The sequence below is a fragment of the Meles meles genome, chromosome 20 (assembly GCF_922984935.1).
Source record: "Meles meles chromosome 20, mMelMel3.1 paternal haplotype, whole genome shotgun sequence".
Classification (NCBI taxonomy): domain Eukaryota; kingdom Metazoa; phylum Chordata; class Mammalia; order Carnivora; family Mustelidae; genus Meles; species Meles meles.
The window spans coordinates 31,901,663-31,925,413 of record NC_060085.1 but is presented as its reverse complement, the minus strand read 5'-3'; the positions used below and the strand labels follow the sequence as shown (position 1 = coordinate 31,925,413).

At 40.4% G+C, this 23,751-nt stretch overlaps 1 protein-coding gene across 2 annotated transcripts in view; it reads right to left on the bottom strand.

Annotated features, from left to right (window-relative positions):
- Positions 1-23,751, bottom strand: part of SYNPR (synaptoporin) — a 320,636-nt gene that overhangs the window by 46,895 nt on the left and 249,990 nt on the right. For both annotated transcript variants that reach the window (XM_045991390.1, XM_045991391.1), the window contains one exon: positions 5,805-6,003. In XM_045991390.1, coding sequence (XP_045847346.1) covers positions 5,805-6,003 — 199 coding nt within the window. The remainder of the gene's footprint in view (positions 1-5,804; positions 6,004-23,751) is intronic.

Here is a 23,751-nt window from a genome sequence, read left to right as displayed (position 1 = left end):
GGACATTGGGGAGGGTATGTGCTATGGTGAGTGCTGTGAACTGTGTAAGCCTGATGAATCACAGACCTGTACCCCTGGGGCAAATAATACATTATATGTTAAAAGAAGTTTTTTTTTTTTTAATTGATGACAATAATAGTGTGGCGGTGAGATGCCATTAATTTACCACTTACTGTGTGCCTTTCCCTGTGCAAAGCGCCTTGTAGGCATTAACTCCTCCTTTCCTTTCAGCAGCCCGAGATGTGTGTATTGTTACTAGCTTCATTCTGCAGATGAAGTAACACACTTCCAACTGTTACATGTCATACAGGGGATTAAAATCCAGGACTGTAGAGCTTAGCCATTACCCTCAAGATCACTGGACTAAGAGTCTGAGTCCTTCTGCTGCCGTTCACCTCTCTGACAACAGGCAAGGTTTCTAATCTCCCAGGGACACATTTTCCAACACCAGGTGCTCAGTAAAGAGGTGGTAATCTAAATCCATAGAATGGGGCCGATTCTAATTGTGCTCCTTCTCTCTCAGGCTTGTTCTGAGGTTAGATGGGAAAATACGTAGAATGCACTGAATGTAAACAAACGTGAGTCACGACATCACTGGGTGCCTGCAACAGCTTAGCACCGCTTGTCACATAAACTGCCTTCAGTCAACCTTTATGGGAAAATCAGAGCAGCTCTTTCCTTTTCCACAAAATCTTAAAGTGGATATTGATTCTCCGAAACTCTTAGAGTAGTTACTTTAAACCAAACCTCTTCAAACCAGGATTTACCAAAATGTGGGATGGTGTGTATTATACATTCATTCTTAAAGCACTCTGTCAGCCCGGTAAGATATTGTTTAAAACTGACTTTACATTAATATGAAGAAACTCTAAAACTTCACAGTGTCACTATTTGACATGAGATCTGAAAAATGGCTCAGAATATCCCGACACAGACATCTAGGCAGGAGATGGGCTTTAAAAGGATACTCTAAGGAGCATGACAAAATGATCTAACCAGCATTGACATTTCAATTCACAATCATGCCATGATTCAGGTGGCCATCTCTGCTTTCTGAGAACCATAATTTATTCATCTGTACAAGAAGGCAGGCGCTGTAGTGATGTACAGTAGCCGGCTGATTCTTTCGGTCCGATTTTCTGACTACTGGGTTATTTAGCATCATTAACAATTTTGTTACTTCTGAAGACATTCATATTTTCATTTTTACTTAAACTTGTACCATCTTGTCAAGTATATTCAGTAGAAAAAGATCTTTTCAGAAAATCGCCATTGGTAAGCATGGCCCCAGTCTGTCTGAAATTGTTCACGACTGCTTGCAAAGGGATAAGAATCAGTCCTGGTAATCTCTGACTTATAATATCCATTGAACCTGGACATTTGAAAAGCTTGTTTTCTGTCACTGTCGTCTTCCATGTGCAACAGAGATAAACAGCAGCGCAAGCAGAAAGACCCCTATGATTCTAGCCTCATGGATTTATGGCAGTCATGCCAGGACTCCTAATAGATTTTGAAGGCAAATGAAAAACGTCAATGACATCAAATGAGCAGAAAAGTCTAGGGGTTTTAAGGTTTGGTTTCTCTATATCCAGAATAAGACAATATAGGAGCCATCCAGGTGTATAAACCAACTGCTCTTACGCATCCCCACCCTTCTCATTTCATAGCACGTTGCCTGCCAGGAATTTGGACCCTCTTGCATAGTGGTTATAAATTTGGGTCCTGGAGTTGGAGACCTGGTTTCAAACGCTCTACCTTCTAATAGTGATGTGACCTGGGGGAGTCAGGTGATCTCTCTCAACCTCCCTTTCCTCATCTTTACATGTGAATAATAACATAAGCTAGGGGGACGCCTGAGTGGCTCAGTGGGTTAAGCCACTGGCTTCGGCTCAGGTCATGATCCCAGGGTCCTGGGATTGAGTCCTGCATCAGGCTCCTTGCTTGGCAGGGAGCCTGCTTCTCTTTCTGCCTCTCTGCCTGCTTGTGTGCTCTCTCTCTTTTTCTCTCTGACAAATAAATAAATAAATAAATAAATAAAATCTTAAAAAAAAACATAAGCTAGGGTTATTGTGACTGTTAGCTTTACTTATAGTAGATAATCAATACCAGTAGATATTGTTATTTTTTTAAGATTTTATTTATTTATTTGACAGACAGAGGTCACAAGTAGGCAGAGAGGCAGGCAGAGAGAGAGGGGGAAGCAGGCTCCCTGCTGAGCAGAGAGTCAGATGCGGGGCTTGATCCCAGGACCCTGGGATCATGACCTGAGCTCAAGGCAGAGGCTTTAACCCACTGAGACACCCAGGCACCCCAATTATTGTTATTCTTATTACCCACATTGTTACCAACCTCATCCCTTTCCTACACGTTAATCTTATCTATGCATGATGTGTAATGTCATGTCCTAGAGGATTATAGAATGAGACGGGAAATTGTTAATTTCTAGATGTGAACCAATTTAAGAGGATACCTGACTTCTTTAAACTGCTTGAATTAGTTCATATCAGCATAATGTGGTAACTTTGTTGTTTCATACTGGGGAAAATTACAGAATGAAGAAAAAAACGTGAGTTTTGCTAAAAACAAAGCAACAACAAAAAAGAATAGATGACAACAAGAACTGAGGTGACCAAGTAATTATCAGTAGTCATCTTTCTGAATAAATAGATTGACTTAAAATGGGTACCATTATTGTTAACATAGCATTTGAACTTTTTTTTTTTTTAATGTTTGAATCCTCTTCTTGAGATCTTGCTCACAGTGTGGATTTTTTGTAATTTGCTAACTAACCATTAAGGGTGGGTATAATAGCTCACTCTTTATTCCCCAACTGTGCCCTCATCATGGTGGGGCCAGAATTGATATGGTTTGCCATTTGCAGTTTTAATGGCGTCCTGTGGACCCTCCATAGCCATTCTGCCTCTGTGACTCTTAGGACTCAGGCTCATTTTTAAATTAACTTTCATCTGCTAAGTAATGAGCACATCAGTTTTTTAATATCACAGAAGTTTCATCTAGGAGCCTTTCCTTTTTTATGACTAGAATTATCTCCCTGCCCCTCCCTTTCTCCCACGATGTAATAAAACAGAATCTACCCAGCGTAGTACACAATTCAGGATTTCATTATATCCTGCTGGATGGGAGAGAATATTTACACAGAGATGAAGTAGCATGCCTTCACAAGATTATCTCATATGAGGAGAATGTGGTTTTATATAGCAAAATAGATCTTTTTCCACTTTGTGAGCAAACTAGCTGAGTCAACTTCTTCTCTCAGGAAGTCAGGAGAGTTCCTTAGACTTCAGAATTTTGTAACCTGGTCTACACACACCCAGGAATGGATGCATGCACCTTGCTTCTGTGATACATATATAGCAATCTCTTTTGTGTATCTATCTGCACATCATGGGAGGGCTAAGCCCAAGTTAGGTGACTCTTAAAAATTATTTTAAAACCAATAAGACTATTAGCTCCACTTTGGGAGAAAAAGAAAAGACACCTGTCCACAAATTCAAGTTCATTACTCTGCTTTTTCAAAGATAACATATTAAAGTGCTAAAAATTTGAATTTGGGGAGGCTTTCATACTTAATCACAAAGCTCTGCAAATGGGGATTTATTACAGTTACCTTTCACAATGTGATTATTTTAAAGTTCAGGTCTCCATAATATATTGATTAGATTAGATATCTGTAAAATCTATATTACCCCCAAAAAGAATTTTGAAAAGTTGGGTTCTTCCTTGTATGAAGATGATATATCTAATTTTGCTTTTATTAAAAATCTAAATAGCTCAAAGAACATCATTTCTAGCATATACATTGATATTTTAAAATGTACACACTGTGTCCATTTTTAAATTAATCCAGTGAAGTCATTATTTGATACTCTCTGTCTTCCATTAAAAAATTAATGAAGGGGCGCCTGGGTGGCTCAGTGGGCTAAAGCCTCTGCTTTCCGCTCAGATCATGATCCCAGGGTTCTGGGATCGAGCCCCGCATCGGGCTCTCTGCTCCGCGGAAAGCCTGCTTCCTCCTCTCTCTCTGACTGTCTCCCTGCCTACTTGTGATTTCTGTCTGTCAAATAAATAAATAAAATCTTTAAAAAAAAAATTAATGAAAAAGTTCTCTTTAACAGTTGGAAATTCTACATGTTCTTTTCACTCTCTATGAATTTGTATTTCCATTGTACTTTCCTCACATAGTGTAATATAATATTTTTTATACTGGAAAGCATTTTACTGGTCACTTATTATATTCTTTGTAACACAAATATGTACATAAGTTTAAATAACTTTTTGCCCATGATTCTAATGCTGTAAGTGTCAAAAATTTACTTGGGATTGGGCGATATTATTAATAAATATTATTAAGGAACAACTGTCCCAAATAGCATATATTATACATTTGATCATTATTAAATTTAAAAAGTACACATTTTATTAGAAATATGTGGGCCTTTTTTCCCTACAATTAGTTTGCATACTTTTGGGGGAACAAACATCCTTTCTAGAATGGGCCATGATTCAGCATAAATTCTCTCCCCATTTTTCGTCTTACAGATGTGTTGAGAAAGCCTGCTCACATAAATGAGTAGATGAGAACAGATGGAGTTTTGTTATAGCAATGTCATGAATTTCCTTGAATTTCTTCCGAGTTATATGTCCTGATCACAAAGTGATCTGTCATCAGACGGTATTTTTTAATGGTCTATCAGTTGATGAGTAGATTAAGACTTTCAATTTTATTGAAGTAAAAAATTTGGAAACCTCCTTACATGCAAAAGAGTACATTACCCAGGCATTAAAATAACTCACTTTTGTCAACATCAACACCAATATTTCAAATGGGCCCTTTTTCATTAGCACCTGAAAAGTTTTGCCTCCTAGCAGCGTATTGTGGGGTGATATTTGGGATGGAAAAGATGGATGGTTTTCTTTTATAAAATGGGAGTAGGTAATTAAGGAAGAAGCAGCCAAGTATTTTTATATGCAGAGCATTCTCAGAGAAAGTCAAGTGTGCATGTGAAGGTTGAGAAATTTAAAATGTATTTCCTTAAAAATTACTCACGCTCTGCCGTGAAGTGTAAACCTGGTGATTCACAGACCTGTACCCCTGGGGCTAATAATACATTATATGTTAATGAAAAAATTTTAAAAATTTTCAAAAAATTACTCATACTCTTGTGCCCTTCTGAGAGTTGTTGTGCCCTATAGGTGTGTGTGTGTCCCCCTATCGGGATATCCTGGGCTATACTGGTTTTGTCCATGTGAGTCCTTGGACCAGTGTACAAGGAAAAAGAAAAATGGGAGGAGGGTCAGTGGTGGAAAGAGAGAGAGATTTAGGGAGATTGCTGGGGATAGGGACTGGGGCTCAGAGATGGCAACCTCTATGCCCAGTCTATCATATACTAACCAAACAACCCATTCAAATAAGCGCAAGTCACACTAAGTGACCAGTGAGAAAAATGGTTGGCTGGCTCCATAATCCTGGAATTATAAATAAATCTGCAGTAAGCCTCACTCATCTTCCCTTGATCTCATGAGATTTCCAACCATTTATTTCAGAAGGGTTTCTAGCATGTCTCATGATGCTTTTCCAATTCAGGGGCACAAAAGAATGGCAGACATCATGCTTCTGTGTCAGATCCAAGAGATGTGGATGAAAAACAATGTGATTTAAAACAAAACAACCTCCCACCCAAAAAAATCCTGCCCGAGGGCTTGCCCAACTCCAAAGCCCTTTAAGCCAAGGGAAAGAAATCCGAGGGGACGGAAAGAGTTATTGCAAGAAGTGAGCCACTTACGACGAGCGGGCCGCGGTTGTTCTCCCGATACTTGTTCTGGAAGAAAATGTAGACGACGGTGGCGGCCAGGGAATAGAGGAAGGCGAAGACAGCGACCGTGACGAAGAACTCGGCGGAAGACGAGGAATCACCAGTCAGTGCCAGCTTCTGCCGCTCCTTCCCCTCGCAGGTGGGCACCTCAAAGGTCACCTGATGCAACCTAAAGTGCCAGAGGGAACGAGACTCTTTATAAGGCACAGGAGACTGAGCCAGGCTTAAGGTCATTTGGTTGAATGTTCTCTTTTCTTCAATCACCCTGTCCCCTGACATTTTCCACCACTGGCACCTTTTTGGTATTCAAAAGTCATCTCCTGGGAGAGCCTTCTCCTATTAATCTAAAATAGCTCCTTTCCCGTAGACATTTTCTATCCCATCATCCTGATGAACATCATTCATAGCACTCATCACTAGTCACGCTATCTTTTTTTATTATTTAATTAATTAATTTATTTTTTTCAGCGTAACAGTATTCATTGTTTTTGCACAACACCCACTGCTCCATGCAATGCGTGCCCTCCCTATTACCCACCACCTGGTTCCCCAACCTCCCACCCTCGCCCCTTCAAAACCCTCAGGTTGTTTTTCAGAGTCCATAGTCTCTTATGGTTCATCTCCCCTTCCGATTTCCCTCAACTTCCTTCTCCTCTCCATCTCCCAATGTCCTCCATGTCATTTGTTATGCTCCACAAAAAAGTGAAACCATATGATACTTGACTCTCTCTGCTTAGTCACACTATCTTGATGATGTATTTAATTACCTCACAGAAAGGGCATGAAGACGCCATCTTTCTGCAAAGATTTCCATGAGGGTGGCATCTTGATTTTCTTCTTCTCTGTATATCCTGAATGCCTGACCCTTGTTAGGCACTCAGTATACAGGGCTTGGATAAATGAATGAACATTCTTGATTCTGTAAGATGATGGGTCGATACTAATTTGATTGAACTGTAGAACTTCTATTTTAGAGAGTAATTTCCATCAGTAATTTCTATCAGGCATTCAGACTCAATATATTACCTAATAGAGAGAAATAAGATTTGGGGGTAATACTTTCTGCTTAACAAATGACACCTAAGGAAATGTGTTCTATTCAGTATAGTAGCTCATGTTGTGAACTAGGTGGTAAACTATAATTTAACATAGGAGCCAAAATTCTGCTTCATAAGAAATAACTAAATTATTCCTTGAGTATTATGGAGGTGCTTGGAAATAGTCATAGGAGGGATATCAGCAAATACCACTTGGAAAATTATCTACGAAAGCAACAATAATGATAAAGCCATTGATAAACCTGGTAATTTCCCAATTAATACCAGAAAGTATTTTTCTTATTGAGCAAACATGATCCCTTTAAAACAGATTTGTTGTGTATTTTCTCTTATACTTTATACAGCAATATAATGATAAAATAGTAACAATAGCTACTAACACTGGACCATTTCTTTCTTTCTTTCTTTCTTTCTTTCTTTCTTTTTTGAATATTTCTTTTATTTATTTGAGAGAGAGAGAGAGAAAACAAGCAGAGGGAGGTGCAGAGGGAGAGACTCTTCAAGCAGACTCCCTGCTGAGCATGGAGCCTCATGTGGGGCTCAATCCCACGACCCATGAGATCATGACCTGAGCCAAAACCAAGAGTCAGATGCTCAACCAACTGAGCCAATCAAGTGCCCCAATATTGGAGCATTTCTTGTGTACCAGGTATTGTGTTTTATACTCATTATTTAATTGAATGCCCATGGCAACCCTGTGACGTAGGCACTTTATTGCCCCCTCTCCCTTTACAGAATAAGAAACTGGTCTTAGAAAGATTAAGTAATTTGTCCTAAGCCACATAGCTAGTAAATTCAGCAGGGATTTAAATCTGTGTCTGACTCCAGAGCTTGAATTTTTAACTTCTGCATTAACTGGTTTCTGTTAAATGATGAGAATATTAAACAGGATGAATGTTTTCTCCAAGTGAAGCTCATGGGTCACTAGCATTGCAATCACTAGAGGCCTTGTTAAAAATGTACATTCCAGGGCCTTGTCCTACTCAACCACAATCTCTAGGGACAACCAGTGCACGAAAGTCCAGTCCCCCTGAGCTCCCTATTTCTAAGAAACCCAGTCTTTTCTATTTATTGCTTGACTTAAGAGAGAGCTGTCTACACAGTCTACTTGATCTTGCTTGTGTATACAGAGGCTCCTCCTATTTCTTACCAACCAGAGAGGGGTGCGGTTCGGTATGATTCAGGACAATAGAAGCATTCGTCATGGTTACATTGTAGGGTTCCTTTCCTCCCCTTGCCAGGGATATTAAAATGTTTCCCAATGGTTTGGTCTGTGGGAATGCTGAAAAATGAAATACCTTTAAAAGGTAATCGTACCAATAATTCTCATACAGGTGATTTTCAGATAATGTACACCTTTTCCTCATTATTTTGTATATGTCATTATTCCACAAATTTTTAGCAAGCAGCTAGTAGTTCACACAATGGCAAGTTGCTGAGGTACAGTAAGAAGCATAGGAGGGGCCCTGCCCATATGGAACTCATACGTAGATGGAAAAGATAGGTTTCCTGAGAGGAGCCCAAGGCTAATCTGGGGTGGGGGTGGGGGTCAAGGTAAGATCCCCTGTGGAATTTTAATCTGCTGCTTGAAAAATGGGCAGAAATGATCCAGATCGAAAGTTAAGAATGAAAACACAGTGAAATGTGACTCTCTACCTAGTAGGCTACAATGAGAAAGGGTATGAGACTGGAATCACAAGTGTTGGTAAGACTGGGTAAGAATAACAAGATAGAACTGGAATGTGAGTTTTATTAGACAGATTGGGACTTCCGTAGATTGCCGGTGGAAATGTAAAATGGGGCAGCCACTTTGGAAAAACAGCCTGGCAGTTTTTCAAGTGGTTAAACATAGAGTTAGCCTGTGACCCAGCCATTCTGCTTCTGGATACATACCCAAGAGCAAGGGTAACATTCGTCTGCACAAAAGCTTGTACTCAGGAAATGAAACAGGAATGCTCATAGCAGAGCTATTCATAATAGTCAGAAAGTCTGTCAACTGATGAATGGATAGATAAAATGTGGTGCCTCCGTACAGTGGAATATTATCTATCGTTGAGAAGGAACGAAGTGCCAACACACCCTCCAACACGGACGGACCTTGAGAACCTTCTGCTAAGTGGAAGAAGTCAGTCAGAAAGGACCACCCATCGTAGGATTCCATTGGTATGAAATGTTCAGAAAAGGCCAATCTCTTTGGGACAAAGGGTAGGCTAGCATTTGCCCAGGGCTGGGTGGTGGTGGTGATGGGGATTCTAGAATTGGGGATGATGGCTAAGGGATGGGCGATTTCTTTTTTGGGCCATGAGAATGTTCTAGGTGATGGATGTACAATTCTGTGAATAGACTGAAAACCATCAAGGTGTCCATTTTAAGGGGATGAAATGTAGCGTATGTGGATATATCTCAATAAAACTGTCAAAAAATAGGTAAGAAAGAGCAGGTACCAAGATCCTGCATAGGGCAGGAGCATTGCATATGGGAAGAGATGAACTATGTCTTGGAAAATTGGAACATGGCAGGAAAAGAGAATGAGTGGTATCCAGTGAGACGAAGAAGTCCTCCGGGGCCCTCACCGTGGGGCAGAGTGGGCCAGGTTATAAATTCGGGTCTTTACCTTAAGATGAAGTTTGGAAAGATTTTCCTACAATCAACAAACATATAAAACAACAAACATATAAAACAAAAAGGCTATGTCACCTGCTGCAACTGTTCAGAGACAGGCACACTGGCTTTCCAGATGCCGGATCAGCAGTGCTTCCAACACCCGAGTTCCCTCTGCTGACATACACAGACTGGGTTTGCAGTCTTTGTGTGCGGTGGGGGTAGCAGGGAACAGGAGAATAAAAGAATTGTGTGTTTTGCTTTTTTTTGGTTCCTATGCAATCAGCTGAATATCAACATTTCCCCTATCACTAAGTTACTATGTTGCTTTACAGTAAATGTGAACTGTGGCTATCTGCCCAAGGCACACGTGCACAAAAATCACTAACAAATCTGCTTATTAACGCCGGTGATTTACAGCTTGGTACTTAGCCCACCAGTCACACTGGGGTGAAATCAAGAGAACGAGGGGAAAGAGAAGTTCCAAGCTAATGCTATTCTGTGGAAGGGAGTAGGGATCATTTATAAAGAAAGAGCACATCAGCTCAAAACAGTCTGAGTATAATAATTCACATGGCTGAACATTTTTAATGCTATATGATGATATGTATTACTAAACACATATATTTTAACAGAGAGGCTCTTTCAAGCATCCAGTACATACACATGCATAAATATGTATGATTTGTTTTGGAGGGAGAGATTTTTGCAGTCAGCATGCGTTTGGCAGCTATAATAATTTTGGAAGCAAATATCATTCATTTAGAATCTAAACAAGGGAAAAGTGGTTCTGTACAGATCGAGTGTGCTGGTTGACAGACTCTGGAAGCCAGTGGAGCCACCTCTGATCTTGTGAGGAACTCGTCAGGGAGCAACTGCTGAGCCTGCAAAAGGGACCAAATGCAATTCTGTTGATTTCAAATGTATAATTCCCTTCTGGGTTGGCCTGAGTCAATCAAGGGGTAATTGAATTTCATTGGATTTTACTGCATTGTGTCTACCAAAGAAAAGCCTCCATGTTAGATTTTTTTTTTTTAAAGATTTTATTTATTTATTTGACAGAGATCACAAGCAGGCAGAGAGGCAGGCAGAGAGAGAGGAAGGGAAGCAGGCTCCCTGCCGAGCAGAGAGCCTGATGTGGGGCTCGATCCCAAGACCCTGGGATCATGACCAGAGCTGAAGGCAGAGGCTTTAACCCACTGAGCCACCCAGGCGCCCCCATGTTAGATTTTTAAAAAAAGTTTTTACTCCCAATCCCATCTTGGGAGGGAGACAAACCATAAATGACTCTTAATCTCACAAAACAAACTGGGGGTTGCTGGGGGGAGGTGGGATTGGGAGAGGGGGAGCGGGCTATGGACATTGGGGAGGGGAGGCGAACCATAAGAGACTATGGACTCTGAAAAACAACCTGAGGGTTTTGAAGGGTCAGGGGTGGGAGGTTGGGGGAACAGGTGGTGGGTGATGGGGAGGGCACGTTTTGCATGGAGCACTGGGTGTTGTGCAAAAAGAATGAATACTGTTACGCTGAAAAAATTAATAAAAGGGGGAAAAAAAAAAAAAACCTCAAAAAAAAAAAAAAAAGTTTTTACTAATGCTTAAACACAGTCTTTTAAACTTTTTACTGCTGCTTCAATGACACTAAAAGGGACTGCAAATGCACCCACAGTTCTTAGTTCTGTTTGTGGGGTCTAGAAAAATATTAAGCAAATTGGCATTGCTTTATGAATAAAAATGTTTATAACAAACACGGACATTTTTTAACCTCCACGCATTGTGCTAGCTTCTTTACAGACCTGTTTCTCAACTAATGCTCAGAACACTTGTCTTCGGTAGGTGTTATTACCAGGACCGTTATACAGATGTGGAGAGTGAGGCTTGGAGTGCACAGTGAGTTTGCCTGAGGTCATGTGGCTAGTGAAGGGCAGGGGTGAGTCTCGAATGTGAGCAGATTAGGTGGAGGCTACACCAGTAACTACTGTACATTTCTGCCCCTCTGCTTCAGAAGTTGTAGCGTCCTGAGATTATCAGTTGAATGTCTGTATAAGAATGGCTGAGCCTTCTAATCTAACGGTGTGCAGATGGCTTATACTGAATAGGGTTCTAAACCAACATTCCTTGTGCTTCTACCTTGAAATATGTGAATCCAGCATTGTACAAGGCACTCAGCAGTAACAGAGTTGAATCCCTGCAGACCAGTCAAGAGGAAGTCATTAAAAACTGCCCATTTTCCAAATATGGACTTGGGTTACTCTAACATTTGCCTCAGAAGCAAGCAGAGAGCCAATGAACCTGCATGCATCATGCACTGAAATTGGGATCATTGTAGTACCCGTGGTTCTTTATACAAAGTAAAATATTTAGAACTCGGAGGCACAGATTCCTTTTTGGGGGAATAGTCTACCATCTTGGGCATCTGGTAGCAAGACTTTTGAAGTTATTGACCATAACTTTCACCTGCTGTGGAAGAACACAGGACTAAAGCTCATAACAGAGCATCTGGGGGTGGCTCAGGGAGAGACAATAATGACATGTCCCGACGGTGGTGATCTCCCAGGAGCAAATGTAGGAAGCTTTAAGGGCTTTGGGGAGCAAACTGCTGTCGCTGAATTTCTCATAGCCAGAATTACAGTGGCCAGGGGAAGATCAGAGGGCAACTGGCACATTGTGGTGCTAAGCACGTTTCTCTCTGCTTGATCATTTTTCTGCAGCCCCTGTTTCAATCCTTTTATCAGTTGATAGAGACTTTAATCCTCTTGCTCCATTTTTTCCTCTCTTCCCAATATGAAATACTGGCATTTGTCTGGTTTTACACGGACTTTTCTCTCGTTAGCCATATGTGTCTGTATAATAAATGTGTTTGTGTGTGCATGTACCCACTCACACACACCTCTACGTGCTCAGCCTGTATGACTCACAGCATAAATCACGACAAAATCCTGGAAGTTTAGCAACACATTCACACACTACATCTCATTTTTTCTCTTTAGAAAACTTCTGCATTCTATAGATGAGGAAGTTGGAGCTCAGTCATCTTGAAAGAATCATCAAAGATCACCCACTTGGCAGAGAGAAGAGACAAACTTGGAAAACAACTCTGAGGTGTTTTTTGTTTTTTGTTTTACTTATGCAAATTTCATCTCTTAGGTTTCCAAACTCCTGAATTCTCCATTATGCCCAAGTCCTTCTGAGTTGGGGAGGGGGAATGTGTTGAGCTCCATGGTGAGTCATTGTAGAAGCTAAACAATGAGTCATGAGGTATGGGAAGGGAGATTTTCTAGGAGGTCGATTGCAAACTGGTTCGAAAGGCCTGCATATTGATTACAGCAAGGTTCCCCTTTATGCCACCCACTCATCAAGAGGCCTATTTCTATACTATGGTCAAGATCTGGGGAGAATGACATCACAGGGCTGCCAGTATAGGATCTATTTGGGGTGGAAAGGGCAGAAGATGGGGCAAGGTGGGGATAGGGAACAGTCTTGAGAAACATGCCCATTGCAGTGAGAACTGAGAGAAGGCCCCAGTACTTGGACTTGGGTTGCTCAAGTCATAAACAACTGTGAAGTCTTCAGCCTGAGAAGGAGAAGGGGGAGAGTTTGTCCGGGATGCAGGACTTGCTGACCAGAAGTATCAGTACATGCGGGATGCCTCTGTTAACTAAAAGGGTCATTACTAGACTCTATCCAACATCAAAGCAAGCAGAAATAGAAAACAATCCAGTTCACAAACATCCTAAGAGGGTCTCAGGGATTCTAATGACTCTGTTTGTTCCCAGGAAGGTCTGTGGACCTGCACTCCTGTCTGCTAACCTAAGAGCTCATCCCCAGCTTCCTTATCCTCAGGTAAATAGCATTTTTAGCCAGTGAGCTTCATTTTCCAGACATCTTTGTCCTAACCTTAGTTGAATCAAGGGCAGCTTCATCTCTTGCAACAACTGCATATATTCACTAAAAATGTTTTCTTAAAAGACAAAAACAAAGTGAAAGACAAAAATACTGTTCTTCTGCTCTTAAACACAATAAGGGCATTTCTCCTTGATGTGATTATGTATTAAATGTATTGAAGTTTATTGTCTCCATAGGAGGAACTTTCCATTACTTTCTGTGCTCTCCATTTTATTGTTAGAGAAGATAATTTTTTGAAGGAGAGCAATAATAAATACTGAGCAGAGAGAACTGAACTAGACACTGGAAGACGGAATCAAGGTTACTGCAACAAGACTTTTTCTACACAATTTGTTGTGTTTGCACACACAAAGACATGGCTGGAAACTGACTGCCCGCTCTGTGCACCACTGTCCCCCCAGCATGTGGCTTTCATTTCCACAGGCCATTACAAAACTTACCCAACTTATTGGAAGTCTATTAGGCTAAGAAGGATCTTTTCTAAATTTCATTCCCATTTCCCACAAGTTTGTAACATTTCAAAATAAAAAGTTAGACTACAAGGCAATTAAAAAGAAATGGACTTGTAGAGGCCAGGGCATGTACTAGAGTGGGACCCAGAGAAGGAAAACTCTATAAAACCCATTATAATGGCTTGCAAAGAGGCACTGCCATTATCATGAACCCATGACTTATTCATTTTAGTTTCTTCAAATAGAATTTGAGTCATAGAGAACTTAGACTGCCTCTACATTGTCAAATTAAAATAGATAATGGGGTCATTATCTGTATATTGCAGGGAAAATTCTTTCTTTCCTATCTTGTTTGTCTTCCCTGAACTGTGGTACTGGGCTCAAATGAACTATGAAACAAAAATCGTCCCAGAGTTTTCTTTTTAAAACTTGACTATCTAGATAACTGCTTAGCTATCCATTTTATTTGATTAGTATAGAAATGTTTCATAAATAAGCAATATAAAGATTTGACCAAAAAATAATTATTAATAAACACACACAGATAGCATGGGAGAGGGTAGGAGAAATCCATCTGATCTTACTTTTTGTTTAAATTTAGGTCAAATTGATTGGATTCATTAATTCAGTCAAAATATGCTATTTTATAAATGTAGCCAATGCAGACATGTTTATAGGAAGAAAATGTACGTTTCTTCTTAATTCCATCCTCAGTATTAACAACTTACAAAAATGAAAATCAAACAGGGTTTTTAACCTGCTGTTTATTACCTAATAGTATGACTAATACATACCTTTTTTTAAAAAAAGAGGATCTACCTTATTATTTTTTAATTTTTAAGGATTTTTAAAATATTTTCCAACATTTTATGAATGTGCTACACTTTTTAAAAATTTAATTTAATTTTTTTTCAGTGTTCCAAAATTCATTGTTTTATTTATTTGTTTGACAGAGAGAGAGAGATCGTGAGAGAGGGAACACAAGCAGGGGCAGTGGGAGAGGGAGAAGCAGGCTTCTTGCTGAGCAGGAACCCCAATGTGGGGCTTGATCCCAGGACCTTGGGATCACAACCGAAGCTGAAGGCAGAGGCTTAACAGCTGAGCCACCCAGGTGCCCCTACCCTATTCTTTTTAACAGTCATGTGATATATGCACAGGATAGATAAATTACAGTGCCAGAATGTTCTATATAGCTACATTGCACAGTTTTACAATAATTTTTTAAATGCTCCCCCATGGGTGGACATTTTGACTGTTTCCAACCTTTAGCTGTTAAAACAATGCCTTGAACATGTATTTTTGGATATTTGTACAATAACTTTCTTTGGATAAATTGTATGATAACTTTCTTTGGATATATTTCTACAAGCTGAGGTGCTGGGTAAAGGAGGATATTAGGGTTCTCTAGAGAAACAGAACGAATAAGATATATACTTTAATGAACATAAGGAATTTATTTTAAAGGAGTGTCTCATATGATTGTGGGTGCCGGCAAGTCTGAAATGCATAGGGCAAACTGTTGGGCAAAGGATTCAGGCAAGTGTTGATGCTACAGTCTTGAGTCCCAAGCCAAGAAAACCAGAGTTTCTGCATTGCAGGCTGGAGACAGAATTCCGTCCTTTATAGGAGAACTCAGTCTTTGTTTGCCAGACCTTCAATTAATTGGATTCACTCATATCCTGGAAAACACTGCTTTATTTAAAGTCAACTGTTTGTAAATATCAATCACATCTAAAAATATACCATTATAGCAACACAGTGTTTGGTCAAAAAACCTGCCACCATAGTCTAGCCAAGTAATTACACACAATTAACCATCACAATGATCAATAAAGTGTGGTATGTCCATACAGTAGAATAGTACGTAGCAATATAAAGGAATGGCATATTGATACATAAGACATAGGTAAATCTCAAGATAATTATGCTGAGTTAAAAAAAAGTCAGATTAAAAAAAAAGAATAATTACTACAGAATCCCATTCATATAAAGTCTAAAAAAATGCAACTATTCTTTAGTGATACTGAGCAGATCGATGGTTGCCTTGACATGGGATGAGAGGCAGGAAGGAGGAATCATCAAGGGGCAGGAGAAAACTTGTGGGCAGTAGATTTGTTTATTATTCTGATTGCAGTGATGGTTACATAAGTATAGCACTTGTCAAAGCTTACCAAATTATGTGCTTTAGATCTGTACATTATACTTCAATAAATAAATATTTTTTATACTTAAAAAAAATTAACCACTGGGGCACCTAGGCAGCTCAGTTGTTAAGCATCTGTCTTGGGTTCAGGTTGTGATCCCGGGGTGCTGGGATCGAGCCCCACATTGGACTCCCTGTGTGGAGGAAAACCTGCTTCTCCCTCTCCCACTTTCCCCTGCTGCATTCCCTCTCTCACCGTGTCTCTCTCTGTCAAATAAACAAATAAAATCTTTTTAAAAATAAAAAACTTAACAATCACAAAGGGTATGTATTATTTTAAGGACTTTGATAGATATTGCCAAAAGCCCCTGCTGAAAGGTTGCAGGAATTTGCACTCCCATGAAGAGTGTACTAGGGTTGCCCCCTTTTTCTTACTGTTTTTCCCTTTTAAAAAAAGTGTTTATTATGGAAAATTTCAAGTCTTGTGAAGTAGAGACTATCATACCATCACCTCCCATGTTTCTGTTCCCATGATCAACTGCCACCAATTCATGGCCAATCTTTTTTTCATGGCAACTACCACCTTGGTGCCTCCCACCACCACCCGTCCCCCACCAATAGATTATTTGGAAATGAATTCCTGACATACATAATTTCTTCTGTAAATATTCAGCAATGCATTTTTAAAAGATCAGAGTTCTTTTTTTTTAAAAAAAGATTTTATTTATTTATTTATTTGACAGAGAGAGAGAGAAATCACAAGTAGGCAGAGAGGCAGGCAGAGAGAGAGGGGGAAGCAGGCTCCATGCTGAGCAGAGAGCCCAATGCGGGGCTCGATCCCAGGACTCTGGGATCATGACCTGAGCTGAAGGCAGAGACTTTAACCCACTGAGCCACCCAGGTGCCCCTAAATGGATCAGAGTTCTTAAAAACGTAACCACAACACTATAAAATTCACACCCTAAAAATAGTTAATTCTTTATATCATCAATTATCTGTCCAATGTTCGAATTGTCTCATACATTTTTAAGTTGGTTTATTTGAATCAGGACCCCTAGGATGCATGGGTGCCTGAGTCAGCTAAGCGTCTAACTTCAGCTCAGGTCATGATCCCAGAGTCCTGGAATCAAGTCCTGCATCAGGCTCCCTGTCAGTGGGGAGCCTGCTTCTCCCTCTGACACCCCTGCTTGTGCTCTCTAGGTAAGATCTTTTAAAAAAATATTTGAGTCAGGACCCAGAGAAGTTAGTACATTGCATTTGGTTGTTATGTCCCTCCCGTCTCTTTTAACCTACAGCCTCTTCCTCCCTCTTTTTTTTTTTCCTCCTTTCAGTATGTGCCATATGAATATGCAGAAGGAATCAGGCCCGGCAGAGCCCCCTCACTTCTGTTAAACATCAGATGCAAGGATAAGGCTGATGCTACTATATGCTTTGCACCTGTTCCAGGTGGGAGATGAGATGCTAGAGAGGCATTTGAACAAAAGCAGTGATTCCTAGCTTTTTAGAGTTTTGGGATCAGTACAACTTTCCGGAGAAATTTAGTACCAGAAGGAGCTATCAATTTTTTATTTAGCTAGATGAGGACATTCAAAACAAAAATTAAGATTAAGAACAGTACTTATCATCAAATTTCATAAAGTAAAAGATATATGAATACCCCCAAAGCAGAAGGGGAAACTCTCAAGATGAGAGCCAGTCATTTCAAATGGAACAGCTCCCAGAGTCTAGAGCCTGTGCAGCACAGAATCTGAGAACTATTAAAAGTGAGAGGACTGAAACTTGTGAGTCTATCTATGCACCAGTTTTCTGTGTGACCCTAAGTTAGACCATTCTCTGGGTCTAACTATTCTCAAATTTAAGATGAGTGGCTGATTGCAGGATGTCTCTGGATGAACTTCAGGGGTTCATGAGAAACCTCAGATAGCTTCATAATCATAAAGAAAATCACCTATCTGGGTCATGTTTCATAACTTACTTGATGATTTTGGTGACCTAGCACTGCAAGTGGAAATAACATCTGAGTTCTAAAGCTTTCATTCAGGCGATTTCACGGGCCTACATTTTGCCCGACACAGATACAACTACTGATGGTCCTTCACCCTAACCACTGTTACCCTCATCTAATCTTATACTTGGGGGCAACATGTGAAGAATATTAGACTCTTCGCCCACTCACTGAGATGTAACTTCCAATAGACCTATAGCCCTAGCATACCTTCTGTTCGTCTCCATTTGGGGGCCAGTGGAGCACCACCTTCTTACTTCTTTTTCCCCCTGATTGAAAGGCAAGCTATGGTAGCTCCACCAACCACCAGCTACGTAATCTTGGACCAGTCTTCTGTCCTTTTTGAGCCTCGGCTTTCTCATGCCCTATTCCTCAGAGGGGTTTTGTAAGGCTCAACTAAGATAATGGAATACACTGTATTCGTTGCAGAGTTTGCATGTTATTTAGCAACTACAGTCACTATTCTTAGGTGTACAAAGAGATTCCGAAGTTCAAAATTCAAGGTGTAAGTCTAGTTACTAAAGTTGACTTTAAAAATCCAAAATGCTTTTCAAAAAGTGTACTTCAAAGACCTGGAAACATGGCATGTTCTATTACTATTTTCTTTGTCAAAAAGCCACCCTAGTGAGCCGCTATTTGGTCATCTGTTGTTGTTTGCTGTCGCTTCATTCTGTCCATAATAACTGGCCTTATTGGATGTTCAGCATAGGAGACCCAGCAGAACAATTGCTGGGTGGGAAATTCAATATATCTGCCAGATTATAATGAAATAAACAGTAACCACTTATACATATAGAACAAAATGCAATCTCCTTCAAACCACCCCAAAGCTATTGCCTTGTCAACTGGCTATGGAACTGTACATTTCCAATTCTTCAGTTATTAATATCACCATAAAGACACAAATCTTTTTGGGAAAAAAAGCATCTAAGGCACAAGTCAACACTGTTCATTTTAGTTAACTAGAAACAGTTTGTTCAACATATTTATCAGCTCAGGATGGAAAAAGTGCCCTTTATTATCAGCAAATATAATGTCACCCATGTTTCTGGGGCTTTGCCAGCATCAGGGGATTAATCATCCTATTTTCAAGTTACAGTTGGAACATGACAGGTAGGAATTCATTTTCCGCACCGCAACAGGAAATCTTTTAAAAACATAAATCAAAGCATGTCACTCCCCTGCATAAAATTCTTCTCCAATGCTACCCCTTGCACTGGAAGCTACATTCAAACCCCTGACCAGGGTCCACAAGGACTGACATCACCTGGATCTTGCCCACTTGTTTGCTATCACCATGCCGTCTTGCTTCTTTTTCTTCCTACAGTACTTCCCCTGCCCAAGTCCTGGGGTCTTTGAACTAATCCCAAATTGCCCACTGTCAGGTTCACCGCTTCCTTCAGGTCTCAGCTCAAACGTGACCACATCTGAGAGACCTCCCCTGACCACCTCATCTAAAGAGGGTGTTCCATCCATCATTTTCTATCACACTATACCATTTCACTGCTTTTACTTAGAACTCTTAGCATCTGAACGGCTGAAGTTATCCTGCTTACTTGTGTCTCTCCCACCAGAACATAAGTAGCAGGAAGGCAAGGATCCTGTTTATTTCATTTACCTTTCTATAACTGAATGCCAGGTTGTATCTGGTTTAGGATAAAAGTACCAAAGTACCAGAAGCAACACATACTCGCTATATAAAGAAGAAAGGGAGGAAGGGAAGGAAAAAAGGATAGAAAGAGATAGGACAGATCTCAATAACGTCTGAGACCAGATATTTGTCTGGAAGCTGATCCTGCTCCTGCCACATAGAATCTTAGAAAGAGATGCCTCAGCTGTTCTACAAAGGGAAACCAGGACTCAGAGAGGTGAAGGCATTTGATCAAAATCACACAGTGAAACAATCACAACTTAAGTTTTCTGCTCGTACATCAGTGGACTTTGTACTATCCTGCAGTTCCCATGAGGAAGAGTCTCCAGTGGCCCAGAGAGGTCAAGTCTGGAGGTTGGAAGGACCCTAGGATCGAGAAGTCAAAAATGGAAGCCAACTCACAGGCTTCTGGGGCCTCCTGGAGAAGCTCAACAGAGTCCTCCCTTCAGATCTGCTCAGATCTTTCTCATAGGCCCTGTGATCTAAGGCACACCTGTGCAGATGTGTGCTGGCTTTGCCCCATGTCAGCACCAGGCTTCAGTACCATGCTTCTAGCTGACACCTCCTTCATTCATCCATCTACCATAAACACTGTGCTAGGGTTGATGCATATTGGAGTAAACATTATGGAAATGGTCCTGCTTTCAGGGTATTTGTTCTCAGAGAAAGCAGACAATCTGATTTCAGACAATCTGAACAATCTGTTTCTATAAGTGGCAATGAGGGTTAAGACCAGGGATATATAGGAGCCTTAAACTTGTCTACAAGACCGGAGAAGGCTTACTGGGGGAGGTGATTTAAATGAGGGTGGAGAGGGTATGCTGGCCAGAGAGCTGGAAAAGTGAGGACTCCAGGCCTGGAGACGAGAAAGTGTCATTTGAGGAACTATTTTCTGTCATTAATGATAACAATTAACAATAACAGCTGGTAGGTGTGGATTCCTGTCTCTGTGCTAACCATTGAACTATGTGCTTTACATGGTGTCTTTCCTTTATTCTTTACCAGATTTGTGAGCGATATAATCATTACTATCCCTACCCTACTGATGAGGAGACAGAGGCTGAGCATATAGGAGGTCAGTCCGCTACAACTGGTCTGTCTGGAGGAATTCTCATTGCACAGTGGTGCACTCTTCCTTTTGCCTTCCCACAAATGCTTTATGCATCCCGGCAGACTGCATGTTTTCTGAACCTTTCTCAGGGGGCTCATCTATGCCACGTCCCTATATGCCCGCAGAGGAAAGGATACATACACATTTTTCAGAATGGTTGATACAGGAAAAACTAGTTGTTAAAAATTAATTGGATGAAAAGCCAATTGGCCTAATAATCAATTAATCTGACACTATCAGGGAGATTTTATTCCAGCTGTTTTGCTCCCATGTCTTAAGTTGAAGATGCCCCTCAGTCTGAAGGCTGGTAAGAGTGTAGGGGTGTGTGTGTGTGTGTGTGTGTGTGTGTGTGTGTGTGTGCACGTGTGTGTTGGATTGGGCCCAGTGTGGCTAATACAGTGAAAATATTTTCAAAGAGAAAAATCTATCTTTCAGCAAAATGGTTATTTGGAAAACTGGCTCTAGGGAGATGGTTTTCCTGCATGTTCGGTTTTGGCTGGGAATTAACCTTGGGCCCTCAGGGCCACCTCACACTCTTCCTGGAACAAAATTCTTCAGGAATAACTTGGTAACCTTGAAGCCAATGCCATCTTCCTCTTGCCTGCAGTGGTGAAGCTAGCATTGAGAATGAGACTTAATCCTTCAAGTTGTCTAGGAAAAAGAAAGAGACGGCTTCCTTCCCTCACCTGCTGGAGTTTATATACATGTTTGTGGTCTCAGTTTATCCTCCGTTGTGTCAGCTCAACCCCTTCCTGCTTAGCCAAGCTGGTTTCCTGAACTTCTGCCTCTGATAAATTGCCCTGTTTCAGGCCAGGCTTAAAGGAAAGGCGGTTCTATACAAGGTCTAGCAAGGATTTGATTAGAAAGACACCAATTTATTCACAGAAGGGTCGAACAGGTTTTAAATAGAAAAATGGTATTTAGTCATTGGGAAGACCTCAAATGAAACAAAACAAAAATAAAAACCTTCTATGATTACAGTTCCTCTTGATTCATGAGATATTTGAAGAGAAGAGAACGGAAGCTCATTCTAGCTTCCTCTCCTGGTAATTAAAAATCAAGGTCTAAGCCATGTGAACATATGCTATAAATAAGTCTTACAAGTAATTTTATATGCAGTATTTTTGTTTAGCTTCTTAGAAATAATGTTTCTGAAAACTCTAGATCAGAATTCCTCAAACTGTGGTTTAGAGCCCCTGAGGACATCTGAAGCCCTTGCAGGGGGGGCCACAAGAGCAACACCATTTTCAAACTGAAACACTAAGATGCTATTTGTCCTTGTCACACTCATTCTTTCACAAGTGTACAGTGGAGTTTTCCAGAAGAGACATGTTGTGGGGTGTAGACTTTGTTCTGTTGGCTAATGGAACGTCTACTTGCACATTCTTATATTTTACAAATTTGTTTTTATTTCTAAATGGTAAATATTCACAGATATAATTCACACAAATAAGAAGTTCTTTGTAATCCTCAATCATTCCTAAGAATGTAGAGGAGTCTTGGGACTTAACATTTAAGAACAGCTAATCCAGGTAATGACTTTTTTTTACCCCTCCTAAATTATTTCATTTTTCTTAAGCCCATTTTTAGTAAGTTAAGTAATACGGTCATGCATGGCCTGATTCACCATTTTACAGAGGCAGTGCTTTCATTCAAAGGATATTTATTGAGTACCCATGCACGCAAGTTAACCTTAGCAAAACCTGAATAAGGGCTCATTTCTAACCTCAGCTACCTAGATAGCTTCTAACCAGCTGACTGTCCATGCATGATCCAGAAAGGAAAAGCCTTTACGAGGTATGAATGTTCCCTGGTCTTTGACATTTCACTTCTCACAGTATCTCAGGTTAGAGGCAGGACAAGAGTGGTCAGACTTAGATGTTCTATTGCAATGATTATCCACTATAAACACTACCTCTCCATCTTTCATCTCATCCCCCAAAGGGAGTCACATACTGAGGCCTACAGGTGGGGACATTTGCAACAGGGGGAGCAAGTGTCGTCTGGGTATCCATATCAGATCTAGATATAGATCTAGCATATCAGATCTAGACATGATGAATTGTTATGTTTCATCTCCTGGGCTTAAAAATTAAAGATAGGCATACTGGGTCCTACTCCAGGATGAGGAGACCAATACAGAAGAAAACATGTGGAGAAAGAGACAAAGAGATTCTAATTCCTTATTATGTTCCTAGCACCTAGGACAGTGCCTGAATATTGCAGGTGCTCAAAAGTATTTATTGATTCAATTGACTTTGGTCTCTAGCTGCTTTACAAGTGACTGGAGCATCTCAGATAGAAACAGAGCCCCATTTCATCTTTTACCCCAAACAGGCATCAGCTACAGAATATGCCCATTGGCATATTAAAGTTTGATAAAATCCATTTCTTCTTCTCTCTTCTATTTACCCTCCCCCTTTGCTGTTACCTCATGCCATTTCTCTAGTTTTTTATTTTCATTCCAACTACCCTCTTGAGAAGGTATTTTATATCAGGACACTGGATATGCTGCTTGATTCAAAAGCATGCTTTTCTGCAAGTATTTTTAACTTCTCATTTCTATGTTTAGCTTCTCTGGGCTCCTAAATCTTGTGAAAGAAATTTTAAACTTGGCCAACCTATGCCAACATTCATAGTCTGGATCTGGAGCCAAGGAACACGAACCAAAGTAGATTAGGAGAATGAGCGAGAAGAGAAAGAGTTTTATAAAAGGAGGATTATAATTAGCAGGATTTAGTACTCAATAGGTTTGGCTCTTTCAATCAAAGAAAAACTAACCTATTCAAATTTCCATTTGAAATCTACACAACTATTTGTAGAATCCCACTTATGTAAAGATTCAGTGGATCCGATGGCTTGTGGATAAATCAGGTCGGTAGGAAGGACTCATGCCTCCTGGTGTTCTGCAGATTGACTGGGAGAATAGATTGTAACCTGAATCTTTGATCAAGTGTTATAAGAAGCCATGTTAAGAAGAGTTCACTTAA